General features: G+C 41.7%; 1 protein-coding gene, 1 non-coding gene and 1 pseudogene across 9 annotated transcripts in view; 1 reads left to right on the plus strand and 2 right to left on the minus strand.

Moving 5' to 3' along the window:
* Nucleotides 1-231: 231 nt before the first annotated feature.
* Nucleotides 232-23,195, minus strand: part of CWF19L1 (CWF19 like cell cycle control factor 1) — a 33,932-nt gene continuing 10,968 nt past the window's right edge. For 2 of the 8 annotated variants that reach the window (XM_073019255.1, XM_073019259.1), the window contains 11 exons: nt 22,925-23,139; nt 20,101-20,219; nt 19,390-19,506; nt 17,181-17,265; nt 13,729-13,869; nt 12,708-12,822; nt 10,896-10,975; nt 5,121-5,330; nt 3,939-4,058; nt 2,793-2,890; nt 232-490 (listed from right to left, as the gene is read on the minus strand). In XM_073019255.1, coding sequence (XP_072875356.1) covers nt 346-490; nt 2,793-2,890; nt 3,939-4,058; nt 5,121-5,330; nt 10,896-10,975; nt 12,708-12,822; nt 13,729-13,869; nt 17,181-17,265; nt 19,390-19,506; nt 20,101-20,219; nt 22,925-23,139 — 1,445 coding nt within the window. In that variant the 3' untranslated portion in view covers nt 232-345. Of the gene's footprint in view, nt 491-2,792; nt 2,891-3,938; nt 4,059-5,120; nt 5,331-10,895; nt 10,976-12,707; nt 12,823-13,728; nt 13,870-17,180; nt 17,266-19,389; nt 19,507-20,100; nt 20,220-22,924; nt 23,140-23,195 lie in introns of those variants that run through there. The other 6 variants (XM_073019258.1, XM_073019257.1, XM_073019256.1 and 3 more) reach the window with 5 other exon arrangements.
* LOC119628203 (small nucleolar RNA SNORA12) lies at nt 4,245-4,391 on the minus strand. Its single transcript, XR_005244507.1, has one exon. It is a non-coding gene; the product is annotated as a small nucleolar RNA SNORA12 (small nucleolar RNA).
* On the plus strand, nt 15,013-16,063 carry LOC119627961 (prohibitin 1 pseudogene; annotated as a pseudogene).

The raw sequence follows: 23,195 nt of genomic DNA on the forward strand, positions 1-23,195 counted from the left end.
CCAGCAGGTTAAGAAGCCAAGGTGGAGGATCCCTTGAGCCTACGTATTACAGACCAGCCTGGGCAACACAAGGAGACCCCCGTCTCTACCCTCTACCCCAAAATTTAAAAAGTTTGCCAGGCATGGTAGCATGCGCCTGGTGGTCCCAGCTACTCAGGAGGCTGAGGTGGGAAGAACTCTAGAGCCCAGGAGGTTGAGGCTACAGTGAGCCAAAATTGCGCCACTGTAGTCCTGCTTGGGTGACAGAGCGAGACCTTGTCTCAAAAAAAATTCTTCTAATTAAAAAAAAAAAAGAAAAAGGCTTTACTACTTCCTATGAAGTTCATAAAAAGGTCTTCCCTTTGTTTAGTCATCCAGAGTAAAGTCATAGGGCTCAAAGTCTTTCCGGAAGCGGCGAGCCAGGGTCTCCTCGTCTTCCTTACTGATCTGACACTGCCTCCAGTCAGATTTACCAGGAATATTAAGGATGGCTTCACTGGCCAGGACCTCCCTGCAGAAAGAGCACAAAGAAGTCAAAATGGAAACTAAAAGCCTGAGTTCTCCTCAACATCACCTAAGGAAGGTATGCAGATTTATCTGACTTTGCTCTCCTGCCCTGAGTGCCATCTCTGGCATACTATTGATCAAATCATACCCATTTTAAATGACCGGCTCAGGTACTATTTATTTCCTGATCCTTCAAACCCCACTTGCTTCTCCCTCTCTTAAAAAACTCGGAACTATATTATTGGTACTTAGAGAAGCAATACCACATAGTAGAAAAAGGGCAGGCCCTGGTGTGAGAAAGATCAGAGACTGGATTCCATTTCCAGCTTTGCCGCTTGCTATCTATGATTCAGACAGATGATTTCATCTCTGAGTCTTGATTTCCTCACCTATGAAATGCAAATAAGAATACCCACTATACAGGGTTTTTGTGAGGTACAGAGATAACACAAAGTACCATATTAACTGTGATTACAACCTGCCTTAAACTGTAGTTTTGTCACCTCAACTAGACATGGAGTTTGCAGAGTCAGGAGCCTAGTCGTACCCACTCTGATTTAAAACTCCTCTGCCTCTCCTTCTAGGGGACTCAGGCCCACATAACAGAAGCATAAGCCCAATATCAACAAAACAACTTATCTTGGTTCTTAGGACTAAGGAATAACTACATACAGACACACACACACAAGCTGCCTTCTAATTGCCATTGCTTTATATTTTTATTTTTATTTATTTTGATATATTAGAAATAATTCTATTACACATTTATGTGGTTCATTTTCCACTCTGAAGTTACAATAAATAGAAGAGTTAGAAACAAATCATGAATGCTCTAAAAGTCAAAGAACCTATGCTCTTTTCAATAGGCAAACTTTGAGCCTATTTCAAATGTAAAAGGAAAATAGAACTACCTTTCTTGTACAGCTGAAAAAAAATGCCATTTCAAATATTTTGTTAACTATAAAATGCTATATAACTATAAATTAGTATCTTGATAATTACTCAATATTGAAAATACAACTCTCATAAGCACAAAACCATTCAGAGAATCTCCTTTTTGTGTGCTTTATACACCTATGTGTATCTGCAATCATGTGCTTATGTTGTCAATGTTCATAACCGCATCTGTTGCTGAGGCAACAACAAAAAATCATGTCAGATGTCTAAAGCTCGTAACATACTTGTTCCCATTTATCTTTCTGAAAAATGCAGACAACTACATTTACTGGACTTATCTAAAGCGGCAATCTCTTGGAGGCTTTCTGAATTAGTCCAAGACAGGTTCAAGGCTCACTCAAAGCCCATTGTTAACTACAGGAGAAGAAATAGCTGCAAATCACAGACACCAGCATCAGATACTCTCTTCTACACACTTTCCACTCCCCTTCAAACCGTATCTTCTTGCCAGCAACTTCCCATCTTCAATCTTTGCCTAAGTTATGTTAATCCCTCTATGGTTTTGCAGTCATGTTTTGCCTGATACGAGGAAAGGAACTGAAGCCTCCTCCAGGCCTTTACCATACGGTAGAATACTGAGGTTAAGACCTAAGTTTTGAGGTCCAACAGGCCTGCATTTGAACCTACCACTGTGTGACTACAGAAAAGTTACCTAACCTCTCTACAGCCTGCTATCCAGTGGGGTAACCATAAGCCAGTTATGGCTATTTAAATTTAAATTCTAATTAATTAAATAAAATCAAAAATTTAGTTCCTCAGTCACATTAGCCACATTTCAGCACTCAGTGGCCACAAGTGGCTAGTCACTACTGTATTGGACAGTGCATGTATTTGAGCATTTCCATCGTTGTGAAAAGTCTACTGGGCACTACTCTAGAGCCTCATTCTCCACACTGGTAAATCGGGATGACAGTACCTACCTTACAGAGTTGTGAAGATTAAATGAGTCATGTATGTGTAAAGTTCTTGGCACAGTTCTTGGCACAGAGTATGTGCTCAATTAAAGTTCCTTAGCACTTCTGGCTAGAATGCCCTCACCCCAATCTTTGCCCTGTAAATATGACTCTCAGGTTTAACTTTGCCACTTTCATGAAGGTTTTCACCAAGTAGAAATGAGCTGTTGTCCCTTTTCTGAATTTCTACAGCACATTATTCTCCAAAACTCTGTCATGGTACTCTTCACACTCTACATTACATTACTGTCATATATGTAAACATCTGCCCTAAGACCATGGGTCCTTTGGGGCAAGGACTGTTTACAATTTAGCTTTTTATCAATTGTCCCATGTACCCACCACTTTGTTCATACAAAGTCTAGTTAAAATACATTGAAAAGAAAAAAAACATACCTTCCAAACTGCAAAGGAAAATTCTTTTTAATTCTGTGGAAAAGCTTTTCTCCTGTGTCAAGTTCAACATAAAAATATGCTGCTCCTGGCTGTGCAATCTAAAATAAACAGACTTGTATGAGGATGTCCAATAATGCTTTAAAAATCTATAATCCTTGTTTATCTCTAGGCAAAGAATTCAGTCTAAATGCACAAGAAAAAAGATGTGTATGTTGCTACAGATCCCAAGCCACTTAGTGGAACTAGGGCTTAAAAAGCCTAACTGGAAGATACTACCAATATCCTCCCAGTGGCATCCATCCTTCTAAGTTCCTACCTTAGGAAATTCTAATTTCTTGCTCTTCCCAGGAAAGCACTAAACTTTGGAGTAATGCCCTCTTCATCTCCAGTCTAGTCAATACCCAGTACTCTAGTTCCAAATTGTCCACTGCCTCTTTTGTTTTGTTTTTTTTTTGAGACAGGGTTTTGCTATGTTGCCCAGCCTGAAGTCCAGTGGTGCAATCATACCTCACTGCATCCTCCAACTCCTAGGCTGAAGTGATCCTCCTGACTCTCAGCCTCCCAAGTAGCTAAGACTACGGGCACGTGCCACCATGCACAGCTTATTTTTTAATTTTTTGTAGAGACAAGGTGTCTCACTTTGTTGCCCAGGCTGGTATTGAACTCCTGGCTTCAAGTGCTCCTCCCGCCTCGGCCTCCCAAAATGTTGGATTACAGGTGTGAGCCACCATGCCCGACCCATTGCCTATTTAATAACATTTTTGGAATGCCTTGATAGCACCTTAGGCTCAACATGTCAAAAACCAGATCTTGCCGGGCACGGGTGGCTCATGTCTGTAACACTAGCACTTTGGGGGGCCGAGGCGGGCAGGTCACAAGGTCAGGAGTTCAAGACCAGCCGGACCAATATGGTGAAACCCCGTCTCTACTGAAAATACAAAAAGTAGCCACGTATGGTGGCACATGCCTGTAGTCCCAACAACTAGGGAGGCTGAGGTGGGAGAATCACTTGAACCTGGAAGGTGGAGGTTGCAGTGAGCCTTCCAACCTGGGCAACAGAGCGAGACTCTGTCTCAAAAACACAAAGAAACAACAACAGAAAAAACAGATCTTTACTCTTCCCTGAATATTACCATCCCGTTTCACCTGCTTGATGTCAGAGTGCTCTGGGATTTCCAACAGCTCTATCTGCTGCTCCTGGGCCTGGGTAATGAAGGCATCTTTAATATCATCAGTAGCACAGCAGCTGACTGGGACAGGAATGACCTGGGGGTTGGGGAGAAAGGAGAAATTCTTTGTGCAGGTCCCAGAGAAGTTGTGCCTGCACGGTCTCTGAGAAGTAGCAAATCCATCACAGGGGTAGAGAAACACCCCTCAGCACAGAATCTCCTCAGGCCAGACAAGCCTGTGTCAGCCGGTCTGTAAGGACTTAAACTTATGAGATAGCCTGCCACATGTGGGAGCCATTCTCTGATGCAGGAAAGGCTTAAGAGAGATATCTCTGTCATAAGCCTTTGCCATCTCCGATATTATATATGTGGCAGAGTTAGGCCCATTTGAAAACTTAACAAATGTGCCAAAAAGAAAACCGCCACAACTACAAATGATCTACAATCTGATTTTCTGAGCTGCTAGCCCTGTGCAGGCTTTGAGACTATTTCCTGCCACTAAGTTTTCCCTCATGCTGGGCCTCCACACAAAATACTCACTTTCTTCTAAATTCTTATCCAACAAGCCGCACATCTTCTTTGGCACTTCCTCGGAACTTCCTCAATTACCCATTCCTTTTCTAAACAAAGAACTTACTATCTATGCTGTTTACATGTACTGACCACACACTTCCCTGTGAAGTCTCTTGGGTTACCACCAGATACTTTTTAAAAACTTTTTAAATGAACGTTATTTAAATATTAATATAAAAATATTAAATACTTTAAATATTAAAGCTAAACATTATTTAAATTTTTTTTTTTTAAGATGGAGTCTCATTCTGTCGCTCAGGCTGGAGTGCAGTGGTAATCTCGGCTTACTGCAACCTCGCCTCCCAGGTTCAAACGATTCTCCTGTCTCAGCCTCCGAAGTAGCTGGCATTACAGGCGCCCACCACCATGCCCAGCTAATTTTTTTGTATTTTTAGTAGAGACGGGGTTTCACTGTGTTGCCCAGCCTGGTCTCGAACTCCTGAACTCAGGCAATCCAACCACCTTGGCCTCCCAAAGTGCTAGGATTACATGCTTGAGCCACTTCGCCCAGCCTATTTAAATATTTATTTACCAATATCAAGGTCCCCATAGTGCCCTTCCACATTTCTATGAACAGATCACCTACCTGTAGCTGGAGGTGATGGCTCTTATAATTTCTCTCAAATACAACACACCGTTTCCCTCGACTCTTAAAGAACCGTCTCAGTGTGGCCTTATACTTCTCCACCTCTTCTACCACCTCTGCTGAAAGCTCCACCACTGACTGGTAGTGTCCAATGGGCAGGATGAGGACATGGTCATCAGATAAGCCTCCTTTGGCCAGGGCGAGGTAGCACTGAAGAAGCAGCACACACAATTGAGACATCAATACAGGATGTAGGATTCTCCAGGGAGAAAAGCCTATACAAAGAGTGAGTCTCAGGATGTAGGAGAAGTACTTGAGGTTATTAATAAAAATTCTTTCTTTAAAAACTCTGATTTTAGAGATTGCAGCAACAATGTTCTCAAGTATCTGCTGAAGAATCAAATTAGACATAAAAAATTTCTATACAAGTAGCAAATGAACTAGGAGTAAATGAATTGGGAGAGGCACACAAACAGGCTTTTGGCTTCAAACACACTGAGCTGAGGGAGACCAGAACAAATCGCTGCGTTTTCCCTCCCAGGCTCCAAACTTGAAAACAGTTTTTCAGTTTTTATCACCTTCAACCACAAAAAGATACAACTTCTGATTTCAAAATGACCACTTGCGGCTGGGGTAGTGGCTCACGTCTGTCATCCCAACACTCTGAGAGGCCGAGGCCGGTGGACCGCCTGAGGTCAGAAGTTCCAGACCAGGCTGATCAATATGGTGAAACCTCATTTTAACTAAAAATACAAAAACTAGCCAGGCCTGTGATGGCATGTGCCTGCAGTCCCAGCTACTTGAGAGGCTGAGACAGGAGAACTGCTTGAACCCAAGAGGCAGAGGTTCCAGTGAGCCAAGATCGTGCCACTATACTCCAGCCTGGGTGACAGAGTGAGACTCCGTCTCAAAAAAAAAAAAAGAAAATGACCACTTTCTGCCTCCCCAGTAACTTTCATTCCCACCCCTCACCCCCAAATATACTCTTTGGGCTCACAAAAAAGGCTAAGATGGCATGCTTAGTATCTAATGTTCCTAAGCCTTAAGCTGCTGACTAAACTCTACAAAACAAAAGCAAACATACAACCTAATGGGGTAGAAGGAAAGTAAAACTTCAAACTCAGATGCATCCAAAGAGGCAGAAAAGAATGGTTTCCAACAATGGATGTCAGCCTTTAATGGCAACCAAAAATATTTCTGTAAAAACCAAAACATGCAAGAATGTTCTACCACTCAGCCCCTGATGGGAAGATGCCATGAGTGAGCACAGAAGGGCCCACTGAGTAGCAGTATAGGCAAACACAGATATGTTAGAAAACAATTATTCAGACTGGGCGCACTGGCTCATGCCTGTAATCCCAGCACTTTGGGAGGCCGAGGCGAGTGGATCGTGAGGTCAGGAGTTCAAGACCAGCCTGGCCAACAAGGTGAAACCCCATCTCTACTAAAAATACAAAAATTAGCTGGGCATGGTGGTGCATGCCTATAATCCCAACTACTTGGGAGGCTGAGGCAGGTGAATTGCTTGAACCTGGAAGACGGAGGTTACAGTGAGCCGAGATCGTGCCGCTGCACTCCAGCCTGGATGACAGAGCAAGACTCTGTCTCGGGGGGAAAAAAAAAAAATTTATCCCAAGTATACTCTTAGTGTGGTGGGCTCAAAGTTAAGGCTGAAGGAGGGAATAATTTCTCATCTAAATAAGAAAGTCCAATAGAATGACAGGATATGTATTGGAAAGATACTAAAGCATGATTGTCCTTGACTTGTTTGGCAGAGAGGACTGGGCATGTTGACAAAGTTAATTTTCCAGATGACTAAAGTTGATGAAAACCTCATAGGCACTAAAATTTTTTTTTTATTTTTATAATAACCACTTTATATTGTATTTGTTTAAAAGGTTACTCTAGAAGCCTGAGTCTTCTAGCTTTTTTTGTCAGAAGGTCACTGCCCCAAATATCAGCTTTTCTATTATGATACGCATTCTTTAGGTAATGATGTCTAAACTAAATAGCTCCTCCGCACCATCTCTAATCCTGTACTTGCAATTTTTGTGAAGTTTCACACTTGCCTAATCTCCTCTCTCTTTCAAAATCTCGCCTTCTAATCTGTTCTATACTAGAATTATCTCTAACCATGTATAAATAGGACCTGAACAAATGGTTCTCCCCATAAGTAAAATGCATTGATTTTGCAATAATTTTTTAGACTGTCAGCAGCCCTTCCCCCTTTTAACTACTCTGTGGCTATGGACCATCAGCACAATTCTATGTACTACCTTTGAGGAAGGCATGGCAAAGAAAAAGCCAGGGAAAAAATTTAACAAAAAAAGGCAATCAAAAAGAAAAGTTGCAGGGAGGAGATCCCAAACCCTTCCCCAGACACCCAAAGGTCATTACAGGTTTGTAAGCGGTTTCTACCTAAGGACAGTGTAGACTTGAGGCTGAAATACTCATGTGGCCTACTTGGGATGTTGGGTTGGCCCACAAACAAGACCTTTTTCCCCCCTAGTTTCAGGCCTAGATGAGAAGAAAACAGATATCCTTGATTGTTGCCCAGGGCCACACCCTGAGTTACATAACCTGGACAACAGAAAGATGAACGGAAAAGAAAAGTCACTTCTCACTGAGGCCTAGAGCAGCACTGAGCTATGTCACACATTCCAAATCTCTTATCTCCTGCGTGTGATCTTGAACCTACAGAAGTTTCCCAAACAGAAGGCAATTCAAAGCCTGCCTTACTATACAAATTGTGTGGGAGAGAAAAATGGCATAAACTAATCCAAAAAGTAAAAAAGATGCAAAAGAGATCATCCAAAAAGGGCACTGCTGTAAAAGCTAGAGCTTCTCAAGTTTGCTCTTATTCCACCCAAGATGTCATCCAATAGGTTCTGTGGCTCAGCTGAGTCACAGGCCTTGACCCCATTAGTGCTCCCCCTAGAGATAGGAGTGTGCCACTAATTAAGACTTTTTTTTGTTTTTGTGACAAGAGTCTCCCTCTGTCACCCAGGCTGAAGTGCCGTGGTGCCATCTTGGCCTGCAACTTCCACCTCCCAGGTTCAAGCAATTCTCTGCCTCAGCCTCCTGAGTAGCTGGGATTACAGGCACCCGCCACCATGCCCGGATACGGGGTTTCACCATCTTGGCCAGGTTGGTCATGAACTCCTGACCTCGTGATCTACCCGCCTCAGCTTCCCAAACTGCTGGGATTATAGGCGTGAGCCACCACACCCGGCCAAGACATTTTTTAAAATGTAAAAGACTGAGACTCTGCAGGTGGAAACAACACAGGCAGAAGAGTAACCGCCTTAAAGTACAAGATGAAATTGAAACTCTAGTCAGTCTATAGGAAGAAAGACACAAAAAAGAGTCCTCAGATTGTTAGGATAAGTTGAAAGGATCAATCCCAGAAACCAAAAGTAGAACAAATCAATGAGAAATGGATGACAGCACCTGTCTTCAGAAGCACTATACATTTAAGGAATTGTCTTAGTCCATCTTGTGTTACTATAATAGAATACCACAGACTATAATTTATATGAATAGCAATCTATTTGGCTTGTGGTTCTGTAGACTGGGAAGTCCAAGTGCATAGCACTGACACCTGGCAATGGCCTTCGTGCTGCATCACCCCATCGCAGAAGGGCAAGTAAGGGTAAGAGTAAAGGAGCAAAAGGGGACCTGAACTCACTTTAACAAAGCCACTCTCATGATAACCCACTCCTGTGATAACATTAATCCATTCATGAGGGCAGAGTCCTCATGACCTAATCATCACTTATTAGGCCCCACCTCCCAAAACTGTCACAAAACAAAAACAGCTTGTAAATATTTTCCTCAGGAATCCTGGGGAACATCCAGTTCCAGTTATCAGTGACTACACTGTTAAAAATTAAGCTTTCTTCATTCTAAATGAATGAAAAAGAACAATGGCCTATAGAAAACTCCCAGGGAAATGAGAGTCGAAGACGGGTATTATTTAATATCTAATCCAGCCCTACACAAGCAAAAGTATCTGGGGAAATGTGAAGTAGAATGACTTTCCCATGAGACACACACATTCAAGCTTTCCACCACCTGAATAAAATCATACTCAAGACCGTCCTGTTCTCATAGTCTGATTCAATACTTACCAAACAACCTTATCATCATCTTGGGTTCCTAGATACTCACACCAGGAGTGTGAATATGGGTATTCCTGCCATTAGTAAGCTATACCCTCCACTACTAAGCAAAACTGAAATTTTATCTTTGATGTGATCAGTTACTGTGAATCAGTTTCCAGCATTACATAATTCTAGATAAAAATTAATAGGCCGGGTGTGGCGGCTCACGCCTGTAATCCCAACACTTTGGGAAGCTGAGGTGGGCAAATCACCTGAGATCAGGAGTTCGAGGCCAGCGTGGCCAGCATGGTGAAACCCTGTCTCTACTAAAAATACAAAAATTGGCTGGGCATGATGGTAGGTGCCTGTAATCCCAGCTACTTGGGAAGCAAGTGCAAAATCACACACTGACTAAAGTAGCACATAACTGGCAATAGGCTACAACAAAAGAACACTGAACAGGGTGTCAGGAGCCCTAATTATAGCCCCAACTATGCCATTAGCGATGACCCTGGAAAATTTACCCTCCTAAGGTCAGCTTCTTCCGTGAAACATAAAGACGAAGAAAGAGAATCACTTGAACCCAGGACACAGAGGCTGCAGTGAGCTGAGATCGCGCCACTGCACTCCAGCCTGGGCAACAGAGCAAGACTCCATCTCAAAAATATGTTTATATATATTCATAAAGCTCTAGCTTCTGAATCTGAACCTATAAAGAGTATCAACATTTTTAACCCAATATGGGTACATAAGCATCAGAAGACTGCCTTTTTAGGACAAAGAAAATCACTTTAAATGGTAATTAGCAAAAGGAACTCATCACTCTCAAGTAGATGGGCTAAAAAATACAGACAGTCCAAGAAGTATATAAAAGCATCAACCCTGGAGAACCATACCTATTTATGAGAGAGGAAAAGAGAGACCTATCTTGTAAAACTGGCTATTGCTATAACAAATGTTGACAGGAATGTGGAAAAGCAGAAGCCTTCATACATTGCTGGTGGGAATATAAGATGGTGCAGTCATTCTGGAAAACAGTTTAGCAGTTTCTTAAAAAGTTAAACATAAATTTACCATATAACCTAGCAAATCCATTCCTAGGTGTATCCAAAATAAAAACATATATTCACACAAAGACTTGCATGCAGATATTTTATGGGAGCATTATTTCTAATAGCCGTAAAGTAGAAACAACCCAAATGTCCATCAATTGATGAACGGATATAGACAAAATGTATATCTATACACTGGAATACGATTTGGCAATAAAAAGGAATGAAATACTGATACATGCTGCAACATGGATGACCCTCACGAATATGATGCTAAGTAAAAACAGCTAGACACAAAAGACTACATGTTGTATGATTCCATTTATAAGAAATGTCCAAAAAAGGCAAACTATGGAGATAGTAAGTAGACTACTTGCTGCCTGAGGCTAAAGTTGGGAACAGGGATTAACTGTAAATGGGCAATAAGAGATCTTACTGCCATGATAAAAATGTTCTAAAACTATACTATGTGATGGTGGCATAACTCAGTAACCTTATGAAAATCACTGAATCATACACTTAAACATGGGTAAATGTTATATGTAGATTATGCCTCAATAAAGTTAGTAAAAAACAAATAGGCATCTCCTTCTCTATAAAGGTCCAAGGAAGTAACTCACATGTGTGCCGATGTTGACCACCAAATGCTTTTCCACTTCAGGGCTAGCAAGGCAAAACCAGCAGGGTCCTGGAGGCTGAGCTTCATGTAAAAGAAAGCCGGGTGTTACTATGGTCCAAGCACAGCATATAATCACCCCACAAAACTTAGCCTTATCTGATTTTTATATCCTGAAAAGACTGGTATACAACACTGCCACAATGGGCTGAGCCTGTGTTCCTCACTATGACCCCCTATGAACATTTTCAATGAAATTAAATTTCCATTAGAATTTGTAACCAAGATTCACAGGTAGGTAACCCACAAGTGCAAAATGACACACTGACTAAAGTAGCACATTACTGGCAATAGGCTACAACAAAAGAACACTGAACAGGGTGTCAGGAGCCCTAATTATAGCCCCAACTATGCCATTAGCGATGACCCTGGAAAATTTACCCTCCTAAGGTCAGCTTCTTCCATGAAACAAAAAGACGAAGAAAGAGAATCTCAATGAAACACCTTTAGAGTCCTTCCTCCGAGTTTGATCATTCTTTTATGAATCTATATTGGTTTTGGAGGCTCTTTACCTCATCATGTTCTACAGACATAAAGGAAAGATGCTTTTCCCATAGTTCTTGCAGGAAGCGCCTCAGAACAGCCTAAAAGTCAGGCCAGTCTTATTTTATTTTTTTAAGACAGGGCCTTGCTCTGTCACCCAGGCTGGAGTGCAGTGGTGTGATCTTGGCTCACTGCAATCTCCACCTCCTGGGTTCAAGCGATTCTCCTGCCTCAGCCTCCCGAGGAGCTGGGACTGCAGGTGGGTACCACCATGCCCTGCTAAATTTTTGTATTTTTAGTACAGACAGGGTTTCGCTATGTTGACCAGGCTGGTCTCGAACTCCTGGCCTCAAGTGATCCAGCTGTTTGGCCTACCAAAGTGCTGGGATTACACTTAGTGTGAATCGGTTTCCGGCATTACATAAATCTAGATAAAAATTCATATAGCTCTAGTTTCTGAATCTGAAGCTATAAAAAGAATTTTTTTTTTTTTTTTTTTTTTTTTTTTTTTTGAGATGGAGTCTCACTCTGTTACCCAGGCTGCAGTACAATGGCATGGTCTTGGCTCACTGCAACCTCCACCTCCCGGGTTCAAGCAATTCTCCCACTTCAGCCTCCCAAATAGCTGGGACTACAGGCGCATGCCACCACACCTGGCTAATTTTTGTATTTTTAGTAGAGAAGGAGTTCCACCATGTTGGCCAGGCTGGTCTCGAAATTCTGAACTCGTCATCCGCCTGGCTCAGCCTCCTGAAGTGCTAGGATTACAGGCATGAGCCACCGCACCTGGCCAAGAATATCAACATTTTTATCCCAATATGGGTATATAAGCAACAGAAGACTGCCTTTTCAGGACAAAGAAAATCTCTTTAAATGGTAATTAGCAAAGGGAACTTCTCTCTCTCAGGTAGATGGGCTAAAAATACAGAGAGTCCAAGAAGTATATAAAAGCATCACCCTTGGAGAACCATACCTATTTATGAGAGAGGAAAAGAGAGAGCTATCTTGTAAAACTGGCTATTGCTATAACAAATGTTGACAGGGATGTGGAAAAGCAGAAACCTTCATACACTGCTGGTGGGAATATAAGATGGTGCAGTCACCACACCCAGCCAAGGCCATGTTTATATTTTATTTTTATTATTGGTCCTAATGACTCATTGCACAATTCTCCCCTGCCAGAAGAGGCTCTCTTAGCAATGCTGCTTTCCAAACAAAAGCCAAAATAACAGTTACTGTTCACAGAGGAGACCTCTGGAATAAAGGTACTTACGAGGTTTGCGAGGCTGCTTTGGGTGAGGAGAAGATTTGCTATCTCTACCTGTGGATGAACGCTTCCTTCCCTGCTTTTCATTTAAATCAAAGAAAAACTGACAGGCTGATTCTTCCTGGAATGGCCAAATGCAGAAGATTAAATATTATTCAACCAACCTTTAGATAAGTAGCCAACCACTCACATACAAAGGAATATTCCTGCCATGCCATATCTTTCTTTCTTCTCAGTCCTTTCTGCATACTCTAAGGAAGCAAAATATCTTCCCAATTCTGATGCCTGAACTCTCAGTCACACATCAATGCTTACCCAAACTACTGCCAAATTCATCTCTTTGGAAAAACAAGTTAAAATGCAAGTTATAAAGTAATTCTTGCCTAAAACAGAACATGAACCCACCCAAATTCACTTTTCCTTTTTCTCTCAACAGGGACATAGTATAGTCATACAATTTCACAGGTCAAATAAGCCTAATTCAGCCTTGATTGAGAGATGAGAAGGTTGCTCGGAAAGAAAGAAAAGTCTGAGAAAGCAGACCGTGCATGCTAGTAAGAGAACTTGACCTTCCTTGCTTTAGTGGGGAAAAAATTAATTTGAGAAAACTCTGCTCTTAAGAAAATTTCTTCAGAGTGAATCTTATTTTCCTACTAGCAATCATCATAAAATCACAAATTACATTGCTACGAAACTGCTAGGGCCTTGCCTAAAGAGCTAAGAACCGATAATCAACTTTAGACAAAGACTTTACAAATAAAACTGTAACCCCAAACGCATGAATCCAGTTTGGACAAAGAAAGACCTAATCTATGAAACTGTTAACCCCAAACTACAATAAAAAACACTAAGTTTAGTTAAAATCTACTAAGATTTTCTAAACATCATCATGATTACCCAAGGGGGAAAAAAAAAGATTTAGATTCTAAGGATTAAACTTGTCTTATGTACTAAACTATAACCAGGAAAAGAACACATGTAATGGGCAACTCTGCCCAGAAAATGCCAGCCCTCAATCAGAACATACCACAGGGGCAGGAATTTGCTTTCCTATGGATGCTTCCTGCCCAGATTTTCTGTAAGGGTTTTCAGTGACATCCAGAGGCTGTTTTACCAGTTCTGCTGCATCCATTAGCTTCATGGGAACAATACTGAATGCATAAAGATACTTTAGAGAAAAAGAACATAACGACATTAGGGGATATACTATTTACCCAACTGTAATCAACCTATTTTACTGTGAAGATTTCAGGGAAAACATGTGAAACTAAGTAAAATTAAAAGAACAGCAACCAGCCCATCCATAGCTCAGAGAATAAACAGTAAATCAAATGCCAATTCAGTGGCCTCTGCAGGGGCTCACCAAGGGCTGACAAAGAAATGAACAAATCAAAACCCCAGCCCTCACAAACCAGGAGTTCTCACTCGAATAATGGAATAGTGACAACTGTCCCCCAGAGGGACTTGCTGTATAACACTTGAAGATAAACTGCTTCTGCCTCTGAGTCCCTTATCTTTGTGTACTTTGTCCACTGAATTGTGGCACTGCCATTCATTTTTCCTAAAGAAAATTACAAATGAACTTGGGGTTTCTCTCTCTTGATATTATACAAATTCTGCTATATATGCTAATAAAATTTTCTTAAGGGACTAGCAGCAAATAAGTAAATACTCATATAAATATCTGGAATCTTGCACTAATGCCACAGATATTGAAAACTTTAGATAAGATATAGATGTTTAAACTTACTACTGATTAGGGAAATGCAACTAAGTAACAATTATATATCATTTATCACATTGACAAAAACTTTAATAAAACTTTGATGAGGGCCGGGGGTGGTGGCTCATGCCTGTAATCCCAGCACTTTGGGAGGCAGAGGCGGGCAGATCACCTAAGGTTGGAAGATAGAGACCAGCCTGACCAACATGGAGAAATCCCATCTCTACTAAAAATACAAAAGATTAGCCAGGTGTGGTGGCACGTGTCTATAGTTCCAGCTACTCAGGAGGCTGAGGCAGGAGAATCACTTGAACATGCGAGGCGGAGGTTGCAGTGAGCCGAGATCATGCCACTACATTCCAGCCTGGGCAACAGACAGAGACTCCATCTTAAAAAAAAAAAAAGAAAAAAGAAACTTTGATATGATCCAGTGAGAAATATGGAGAGAGAAAAACAAAACAAAACACACCGATGGGGTAGGGATACAAATTGGAACAAAATTTTTAGATGAATTTAATAATGCTTGCCAAATTTTATAATGTGCACACCTTTTGACTAAAGTATAAGTTGCTTATGGCTGAGGCTAACATGTCCCTGAGAATAAAACAGAATGAAAATACTAAGTGTTATTCAGTTTGAAAGGGCAATTAAAAGAAAAATTACAAATCTAAACTTGCTAAGAATTGGGCAAAAAAGCTGAAAATAGGCTGGGGAATTTATGTGGAGGTCAAAGTGGAAGCAGGTATGAGAGGGTCCAGCAGAAGAAAACATAGCTGCCAAAGTGTTATGAGTCCGTCAGCAAGTTTGGCCTGGACTTAGCTGTTGCAGGAGACGTGGTGAACTCTGCCCTATATAACATGGATGCTGGGCAAAGAGCTGTCATCTTTGACCAATTCTGTGGAATACAGAATATTGTGGTAGGGGAAGGGATTCACTTTCTCATTCCATGGGTACAGAAACCAATTATCTTTGACTGCCGCTCTTGACCATGTAATGTGCCAGTCATCACTGATAGCAAAGATATGCAGAATGACATCACGGTGCACATGGGGGCCTGTCACTAGCCAGCTTCCTCGCATCTTAACCAGCATTGAAGAGGATTATGATGAGTGTGTGCTGCTGTCCATCACTACCGAGATCCTCAAGTCAGTGGTGGCTCACTTTGATGCTGGAGAACTAATCACCTAAAGAGAGCTAGTCTCCAGGCAGATGAGCAATGACCTTATGGAGTGAGCAGCCACCTTTGGGATCATCCTGGATGACAAGTCCTTGACACATCTGACCTTCGGGAAGGAGTTCGCAGAAGCAGTGGAAGCCAAACAGGTGGCTCAGCAGGAAGCAGCGAGCACCAGATTTGTGGTAGAAAAGGCTGAGCAGCAGAAAAAGGCAAGCCATCATCTCTGCTGAGGGTGATTCCAAGGCAGCCAAGCTGATCGCCAACTTACTGGCCACCACAGGGAACAGCCTGATCGAGCTGCGCAAGCTGGAAGCTGCAGAGGACATCACGTACCAGCTCTCATACTCTGGGAACATCACCTCCCCTCCAGCGGGGCAGTCCATGCTCCTCCAGCTGCCCCTGAGGGGCCACCCTGCCTGCACTTCCACGGGCCAACTGCGCCACAGCCCTGATGATTCTTAACACTGTCTTCCTTCTGTCCCCACCCTAGAAATCACTGTGAAATTTCATGATTGGCTTAAAGTGAAGGAAATAAAGGTAAAATCACTTCAGATCCGCACCCCCCCCCCAAAAAAAAAGCTTAAAATATTATGAAAAAAATATATCGATTTGCTTATCTTTTGTATGCTTTGTCTATGGCATGTGATAGTGGAATAATCTTCAGACTCTTTATCTACCTATTTTCCCACTTCACTAACTGTTCTTATTTTAGCTGTTTCAATCCATAATAGGTCAGTTTTGGGCCTGGGAAATCAGAAATGCTCTCAGAGAAGTGAGAAAAACAATCTACTTTTCTGGTATATTCTCTTTCATCAACTGCACTGTTTTCCAGTACAAAGATAGATTCCAGGTATCACTAAGATATCCCTCAGGAAATCTTAGCCCTAAGGAGGGCTTAGGTAAGTCCTCTGGGTTTTTTGCTTTTTTGTTTCCCGAGACAGAGTCTCACTTTGTCACCCAGGCTGGAGTGCAGTGGCCCGATCTCAGCTCACTGCAGTCTCCGCCTCCCACATTCAAGCAATTCTCCTGCCTCAACCTCCTGAGGAGCTGGGATTACAGGTGCCCCACACCATACCTGGCTAATTTTTTTATTTATTATAGAGATGGGGCTTCACCATGTTGGCCAGGCTGGTCTCAAACTCCTGGCCTCAAGTGATCCGCCCACCTCAGCCTCCCAAAGTGCTGGGATTACAGGCATGGGCCACCATGCCCAGCTCTTTGGGGTTTTTTTATTTCAGCTAAATGAAGTTGCTAAAAGGAGTAAGCAAGCATCTGAGGACAAATTCACAAATACCCACAAAGATAAGCACATAGATGTGAAAGTAAAGGAACACTGTTCATTTGATATTTTGCCTTTATTCCTCTGGGCCTATTTTCCCAAACCCTTCTTTAAACTCTCCTACAAAAAGACCCAAAGAGACTTGACCTTTCATTACCGTATCTTTACAAAGGAGTCTCCGAAGCTGCTGGGACCTTGCAGTGAGGGAGAAAAGAAGATCTGAATGCTAAACTGGGCAAGAGATACATTTATCAGGCAGACCGTGAATGTCAACTTTCCACCAAATAGGTGAATCTTTACCTTTTTCTTTTCTGGATTTCCAACACTTGCCAGAGCTATAAACCGGGTGGCATGCTGTGCATTTTCCTGTAGAACGACATGGTTTCTAGAACATATTTGAGAGACAAAATATTACAATTTTACTTTTGATTTGCAATGACAAAATATGTGGACTCCATGGGGCCATAAAAAGAGCAGAGGTCCTCAGTTCATCACAAGTCAAATGATTTCAGATAAGTTACTATCTATCCGTCTAATAGGGCAACGATCCCTACCTCAAAAGGCTGTTTTAGGTAGAGATGAGATTATGTCTTCAGAAACCATCAAAACTCCAACTTTTGGCTTTAAAAGAGTTGTAAAATTAGTAAAATGTTGACAATAGTTCAAGCGAAGTGATGGGCACATGAGGGTTCATTTTACTATTGCCTCTTCTTTTGTGTAATAAAGAGCTAAAATAAAATAGGCCAGGCACTTTGGGAGGCTGAGACAAGAGGACTGCTTGAGCCCAGGAGTTTGAGACCACCGTAGGCAACACAGTGAGACTGTCTCTACAAAAAAATTTTTTAATTAACTGGGTATGGTGGTGCATAACTATAGTCCCAGCTACTCAGGAGGCTAAGTTAGGAGAATCACTTGAGCCCACAAGGTTGAGGCTGCAGTGAGCCATGATCGTACCTCAGCACTTTAGCCTGGGATACAGAATGAGATCTTGTCTCAAAAAAAAAAAAAAAAAAACATGTGTAGTCCTTTGTGTCTGGCTTCATTCACTTAACATGAAGTTTCAAGGTTCAACCATGTTGTAGCACGTATCAGTACTTCATTGCTTTTCCTTGCCAAATAACTTTTCATCATATATTTACTACTTTTAATTTACCCATTCATCAGGTGATGAACATTTGGGTTGTTTGCACTTTTGAGCTATTATGAATAATGCTATTATGATCATTTGTGTACAAGTTTTTGTGTGGACATATGTTTTCCCTTATCTTGGGACAGGAATAAAATTGCCATTACCATGCTGCTGACTCTTATGTTTAACCTCTCAAGAACTGCTAAACAGTTTTCCAAAGCAGCTGCACCATTTTACACTCTCACCAGCAATGTGTGAGGGTTCCAATTCCTCCACATCCTTGCCAACACTTGTTATTATGTATTTGCCTTTTTGACTACAGCCTTCCTAGTGGGTATTAAGTGGTATATCATTGTGCTTTTGATTTGCATTACCATAATGGCTAATGATACAAGCATCTTTTTATATGTGTATTGGCCTTTTTTTTTTCTTTGACACGGAGTCCCTCTCTGTTGCCCAGACTGGAGTGCAGTGGCGCAATCTCCGCTCACTGCAAGCTCCGCCTCCCGGGTTCACGCCATTCTCCTGCCTCAGCCTCCCGAGTAGCTGGGACTACAGGTGCCCGCCACCATGCCCAGCTAATTTTTTGTATTTTTAGTAAAGACAGGGTTTCACTGTGTTAGCCAGGATGGTCTCGATCTCCTGACCTCATAATCTGCCTGCCTTGGCCTCCCAAAGTGCCGGGATTACAGGCGTGAGCCACTGCACCCAGCCCTATTGGCCATTTTCATATGTTCTATGAAAAACTGTATTCAGATTCTTAAGAACTGTGTACGTTTTGAGTGGCTTGTTCCCAAAACTTCTGTTTTTGCAGTATATTTTTAGAGAACAAGACATTTTTCTGGAATGCATATATGGAGATTTAACAGAAAAAGCTGTATCACCTATGATTCTGCATTAGGCTGTGGGATTATGGTAAGGGGGGTATTCTCTTCTTGCTCACTTACATTTTTTTAACTGGCAACAAGTATATATTACTTTTGTAAAAAAAGAAGGGAAATAAGTTATTTTAAAGATAATCCATGCCCTTTATCAGTGAAGATAATTCTGAGCTTTTACTTAACTCGCTCACTTGTAAAACACTGGTTTTCTTGGCAATATATTCTTTTTTAAAGAATTAACTTGACCTCTATATACCTACTATGTACCCACAAAAATTAAAAAAATTAAAACTCCACCTCTGAGTGCTAAATAAAAAAAAGAAAAAAAAAATATTTTCTTGGCTGGGCGCAGTGGCTCATGCCTGTAATCCCAGCACTTTGGGAGGCTGAGGTGGGCGGATCAGGAGGTCAAGAGTTCAAGATCAGCCTGAATGACATGGTGAAACTCCATCTCTAATAAAAATACAAAAAAAAATTAGCTGGGTGTGGTGGCACGCACCTGTAATCCCAGTTACTCAGGAGGCTGAGGCAGGAGAATCGCTTGAACCCAGGAGGCGGAGGTTTCAGTGAGCCGAGATCATGCCACTGCACTCCAGCCAGGCAACAGAGTAAGACTCTGTCTCAAAAAAAAAAAAGACAAAAAAAAGAATTTTGTTATTTTTCCTTCTCATTTACTTTTAATTAACAACTAAAAATTGTATATATTTATGGTATACAACATGCTGTTTTGAAATGTGTATATATTGTGGGATGGCTAAATCAAGCTAATTAACATATGCATTATCTCATATTTATTTGTGGTAAAAAAATTTTTAAAGAAATGGGGCTCCCTATGTTGCCCAGGCTAGAGTGCAGTGGCTATTTACAGGCGTAGTCATTGCACACTATAGCCTAAAACTCCTGGGCTCAAGCGAGCCTCCTGCCTCAGCCTTCCAAGTAGCTGGAATTATAGGCACACACCACCATGCCTGGCCCTGAAAAGGAAAAAACTGATACAAGTTCTTGATTCTGAAACTGAAGGAATTCCAAAGTGATTTCAACTTAGGGAACAAACTCAGAGATGATGAATGACTTGAGAGTCACTTATTTCACTGTCTGAGTAACCAAATGGAACCAAGATGTTATATGGTTAAAAACGAACAAGAGAAGTTTATATAGAAGATCCATGGCAAATTCTTCAAAAAGCCAAAGAGAATGAAATGCTACTCACCGATATGGAAGCCTCTCATAATAGGTCTTTTCCAAAGCAGCAAAATGATATCTTGGTTTCAAGCCCATGGCAAGACTGGAAACCAAAGCAGAACCACATTTTTTGGTATCCACTTCTCCCTAGTAAACAAAAACTTAGTCATCCATACAGACCAAAAGTTATCAAGAAATGCAAATAAATAATAAGACATTTTGAAATGTCTTTGAAATTTACACACCAATACAAATGTGGGCAGAAGGAATTGCACAGTGAATTTCATACATATGGCAATCAGAGAAAAAATCTTAAATAAGGAAGCTGAACTATTATGAATGTAGAAATAGGAACAACTGTTGGAAGCCAGAGATTAAAAGGTTACTCCTCCATATTAATACCCAAAACATAATTAAAACCTTTTTTGGAAAGTAAGCTCTCCCTCTGGAGCCCACAGACTGGGGTTGCTTTTTTTTTTTTTTTTTCCTGAGATGGAGTCTTGCTTTGTCACCCAGGCTGCTGGAGTACAGTGGCACGATCTCGGCTCACTGCAACCTCTGCATCCTGGGTTCAAGAAGCGATTCTCCTTCCTCAGCCTCACTAGTAGCTGGGATTACAGGCACGTGCCACCACACCCAGCTAATTTTTGTATTTTTAGTAGAGATGGGGTTTCACCATGTTGGTCAGGCTGGTCTCAAACTCCTGATCTCGTGATCCACCCGCCTGGGCCTCCCAAAGTGCTGGGATTACAGGTGTAGGCCACCACACCCAGCCTCTAGTTTGTTTGTACTGCATCTGTAGTTCACAGGTCCAGAGAGTCATAGTCAATTCAGAAAATCAAAGTGAAAAGTTAGGTTTCAGGGCTCCTAGGATCCACAGAATATCTGGTATAGAGTACTCGAGGACTTCATCACGAGCATATAATCCTTTATTTTGCTTGAGTCAAGGAAGTAGCAGTTTCAGGAAGGGCATAACCACACCCTTCTTAAGTAACATGAAGTTTGCCCAAACTTATTCTTGTTCCCAGAGCACCTCAGATTCTGTTAACAACCAATTAAGTGATCTCTCACCCACAGCATTATTTATGAACTCTATTCTAAGAGAAGATATTACTTGGAAATAAGCTAACCAAGTTTGTTTTCCACTACATAAAGCAGGAATTTTCTTTTGTCTTATGCTTGTTTCCTTCAGGTTTCTGCTGAAGGGCAGGGAATTAGCTTTGAGGTTGGTCCTAGCATCTTAGGGACTGGTGAACTATACTTTTCTCCTCCATAAATATACTGTATGGTTATTTATAAGCCTTGATCAAAATCAATTTTTAGCTCCCCGCAAAACAAAGGGGCCTCATTTTCTCATCCTTCCTTACAGAGCATCAGATGTGTCTTTCTCTCTTCCTTCATCACTTTAGCAGCCCTTCTCTAGATCTTCCCTAGCTTTGCTATATCCTTGTGCTCAACCAGCACTACCCCTTGTATTTTAGGTAAAGAGTAACCATGGGTTTGTCAAAAAAGAAGAGAGCATCCTCGATAATGCCTGGTATCCTGTTGGCCTTTTTGGTCATGGACACATGGTGCTGAAATAGGCAAGGGGTGGTGTACAGGTTCCACTTCTGGATCATCACTGATAAACCTGAATCCATCCATGGAGATTTATCCCCAAATGCATTCTTACATTTCCCTTCAATGAAGCTCAGCCAATTTTTTCTGCCCTCACATATAACCTTTTCAAAATATTCCTTAGGCTTACCACCACCAGTGTAATATTTCACTCCCCATGATAGTTGTCACTCCTGGTGTACCATCCTTTTCAAGATTACTCATAAAATATTAAAATCTGGCCAGGTATGGTGGCTCACACTTGTAATCCCAGCACTTTGGGAGGCCAAGGCAGGTGGATCACTAGAGCACAGGAGTTCAAGATCAGCCTGGGCAACCCCCTCTCTACTAAAAATACAAAAATTAGGCTGGGCGTGGTGGCTCATGCCTGTAATTCCAGCATTTTGGGAGGCTGAGGTGGGCAAATTACTTGAGGTCAGGAGTTTGAGACCAGCCTGGCCAACAAGGTGAAACCCCATCTCTACTAAAAATACAAAAAATTCTGCCTGTAATCCCAGCACTTTGGGAGGCCAAGGCAGGCAGATGGTCTGAGCTCAGGAGTTCACAACTAGCCTGGGCAACACAGTGAAACCCTGTCTCTACAAAAATACAAACAATTAGCCAGGCACGGCAGCATGCACCTGTAGTCCCAGCTACTTGGGAGGCTGAGGCAGGAGAATTGCTTGAACCCAGGAGGCAGAGGTTGTGGTGGGCAGAGATGGCGCCACTGCACTCCAGCCTGGGTGACAGACAGAGTAAAACTCCATCTCAAAAAAAAAAAAAATTAGCCAGGCACAGTGGCGCATGCCTATCATCTCAGCTACTCAGGAGGCTGAGGCAGGAGAATCGTTTGAACCCGGGAGGAGGAGGTTGCAGTGAGCCAAGATTGCACCACTGCTCTGCAGCCTGGGTGACAGAGTGAGACTCATCTCAAAAAAAAAAAAAAAAAAAAAAATTATCAGTGAAGCCTCAAAACATTAAGAGGCTTAGGAAAGGGCACTTGAAGCAGAGAATATTAAAAAAATTCCTTTATAACTAAGATTTCAGCAGTCTCATCTATGAAGCACACTTTCATGAAATTAACTTTTGCTTTGTCAGTTGATACAGGTTTTAGAATCCTGAAAATTTTCACAAAAGACTTCTAATAAAAGTACCCAAGAGCTAAAATACTCAATATAAACAGGAAAAGAAAAAAGGCCCAACTCAAGCCAGTGCAATTTGCTTTTAGAAATTCCAACTGAACAAGTACTACTCACAGAAGAATTCCCAAAGTTCCCCACATACTTGGGCCACGGGGATGTGAGCAAGATATCAACACCCTTAAACTGGGAGGTTGTACACAGCATCGTTCTCAGAGAAGACACATCCTTGGGACTAAAATTATAACCTCGTACTGGCTCATTTAAGGACTCTGTGCCACTAAGGTACACAATCTGCAGCCCCGAGCTTCCAGTGAAGATACCTTTACGACCTGGGTTCAAAGAAAAACGAACAAATTTTAGTCAAAATTGCAGAATGAAAAGCCAT

Source organism: Chlorocebus sabaeus, chromosome 9 (assembly GCF_047675955.1).
Source record: "Chlorocebus sabaeus isolate Y175 chromosome 9, mChlSab1.0.hap1, whole genome shotgun sequence".
Classification (NCBI taxonomy): Eukaryota; Metazoa; Chordata; class Mammalia; order Primates; family Cercopithecidae; genus Chlorocebus; species Chlorocebus sabaeus.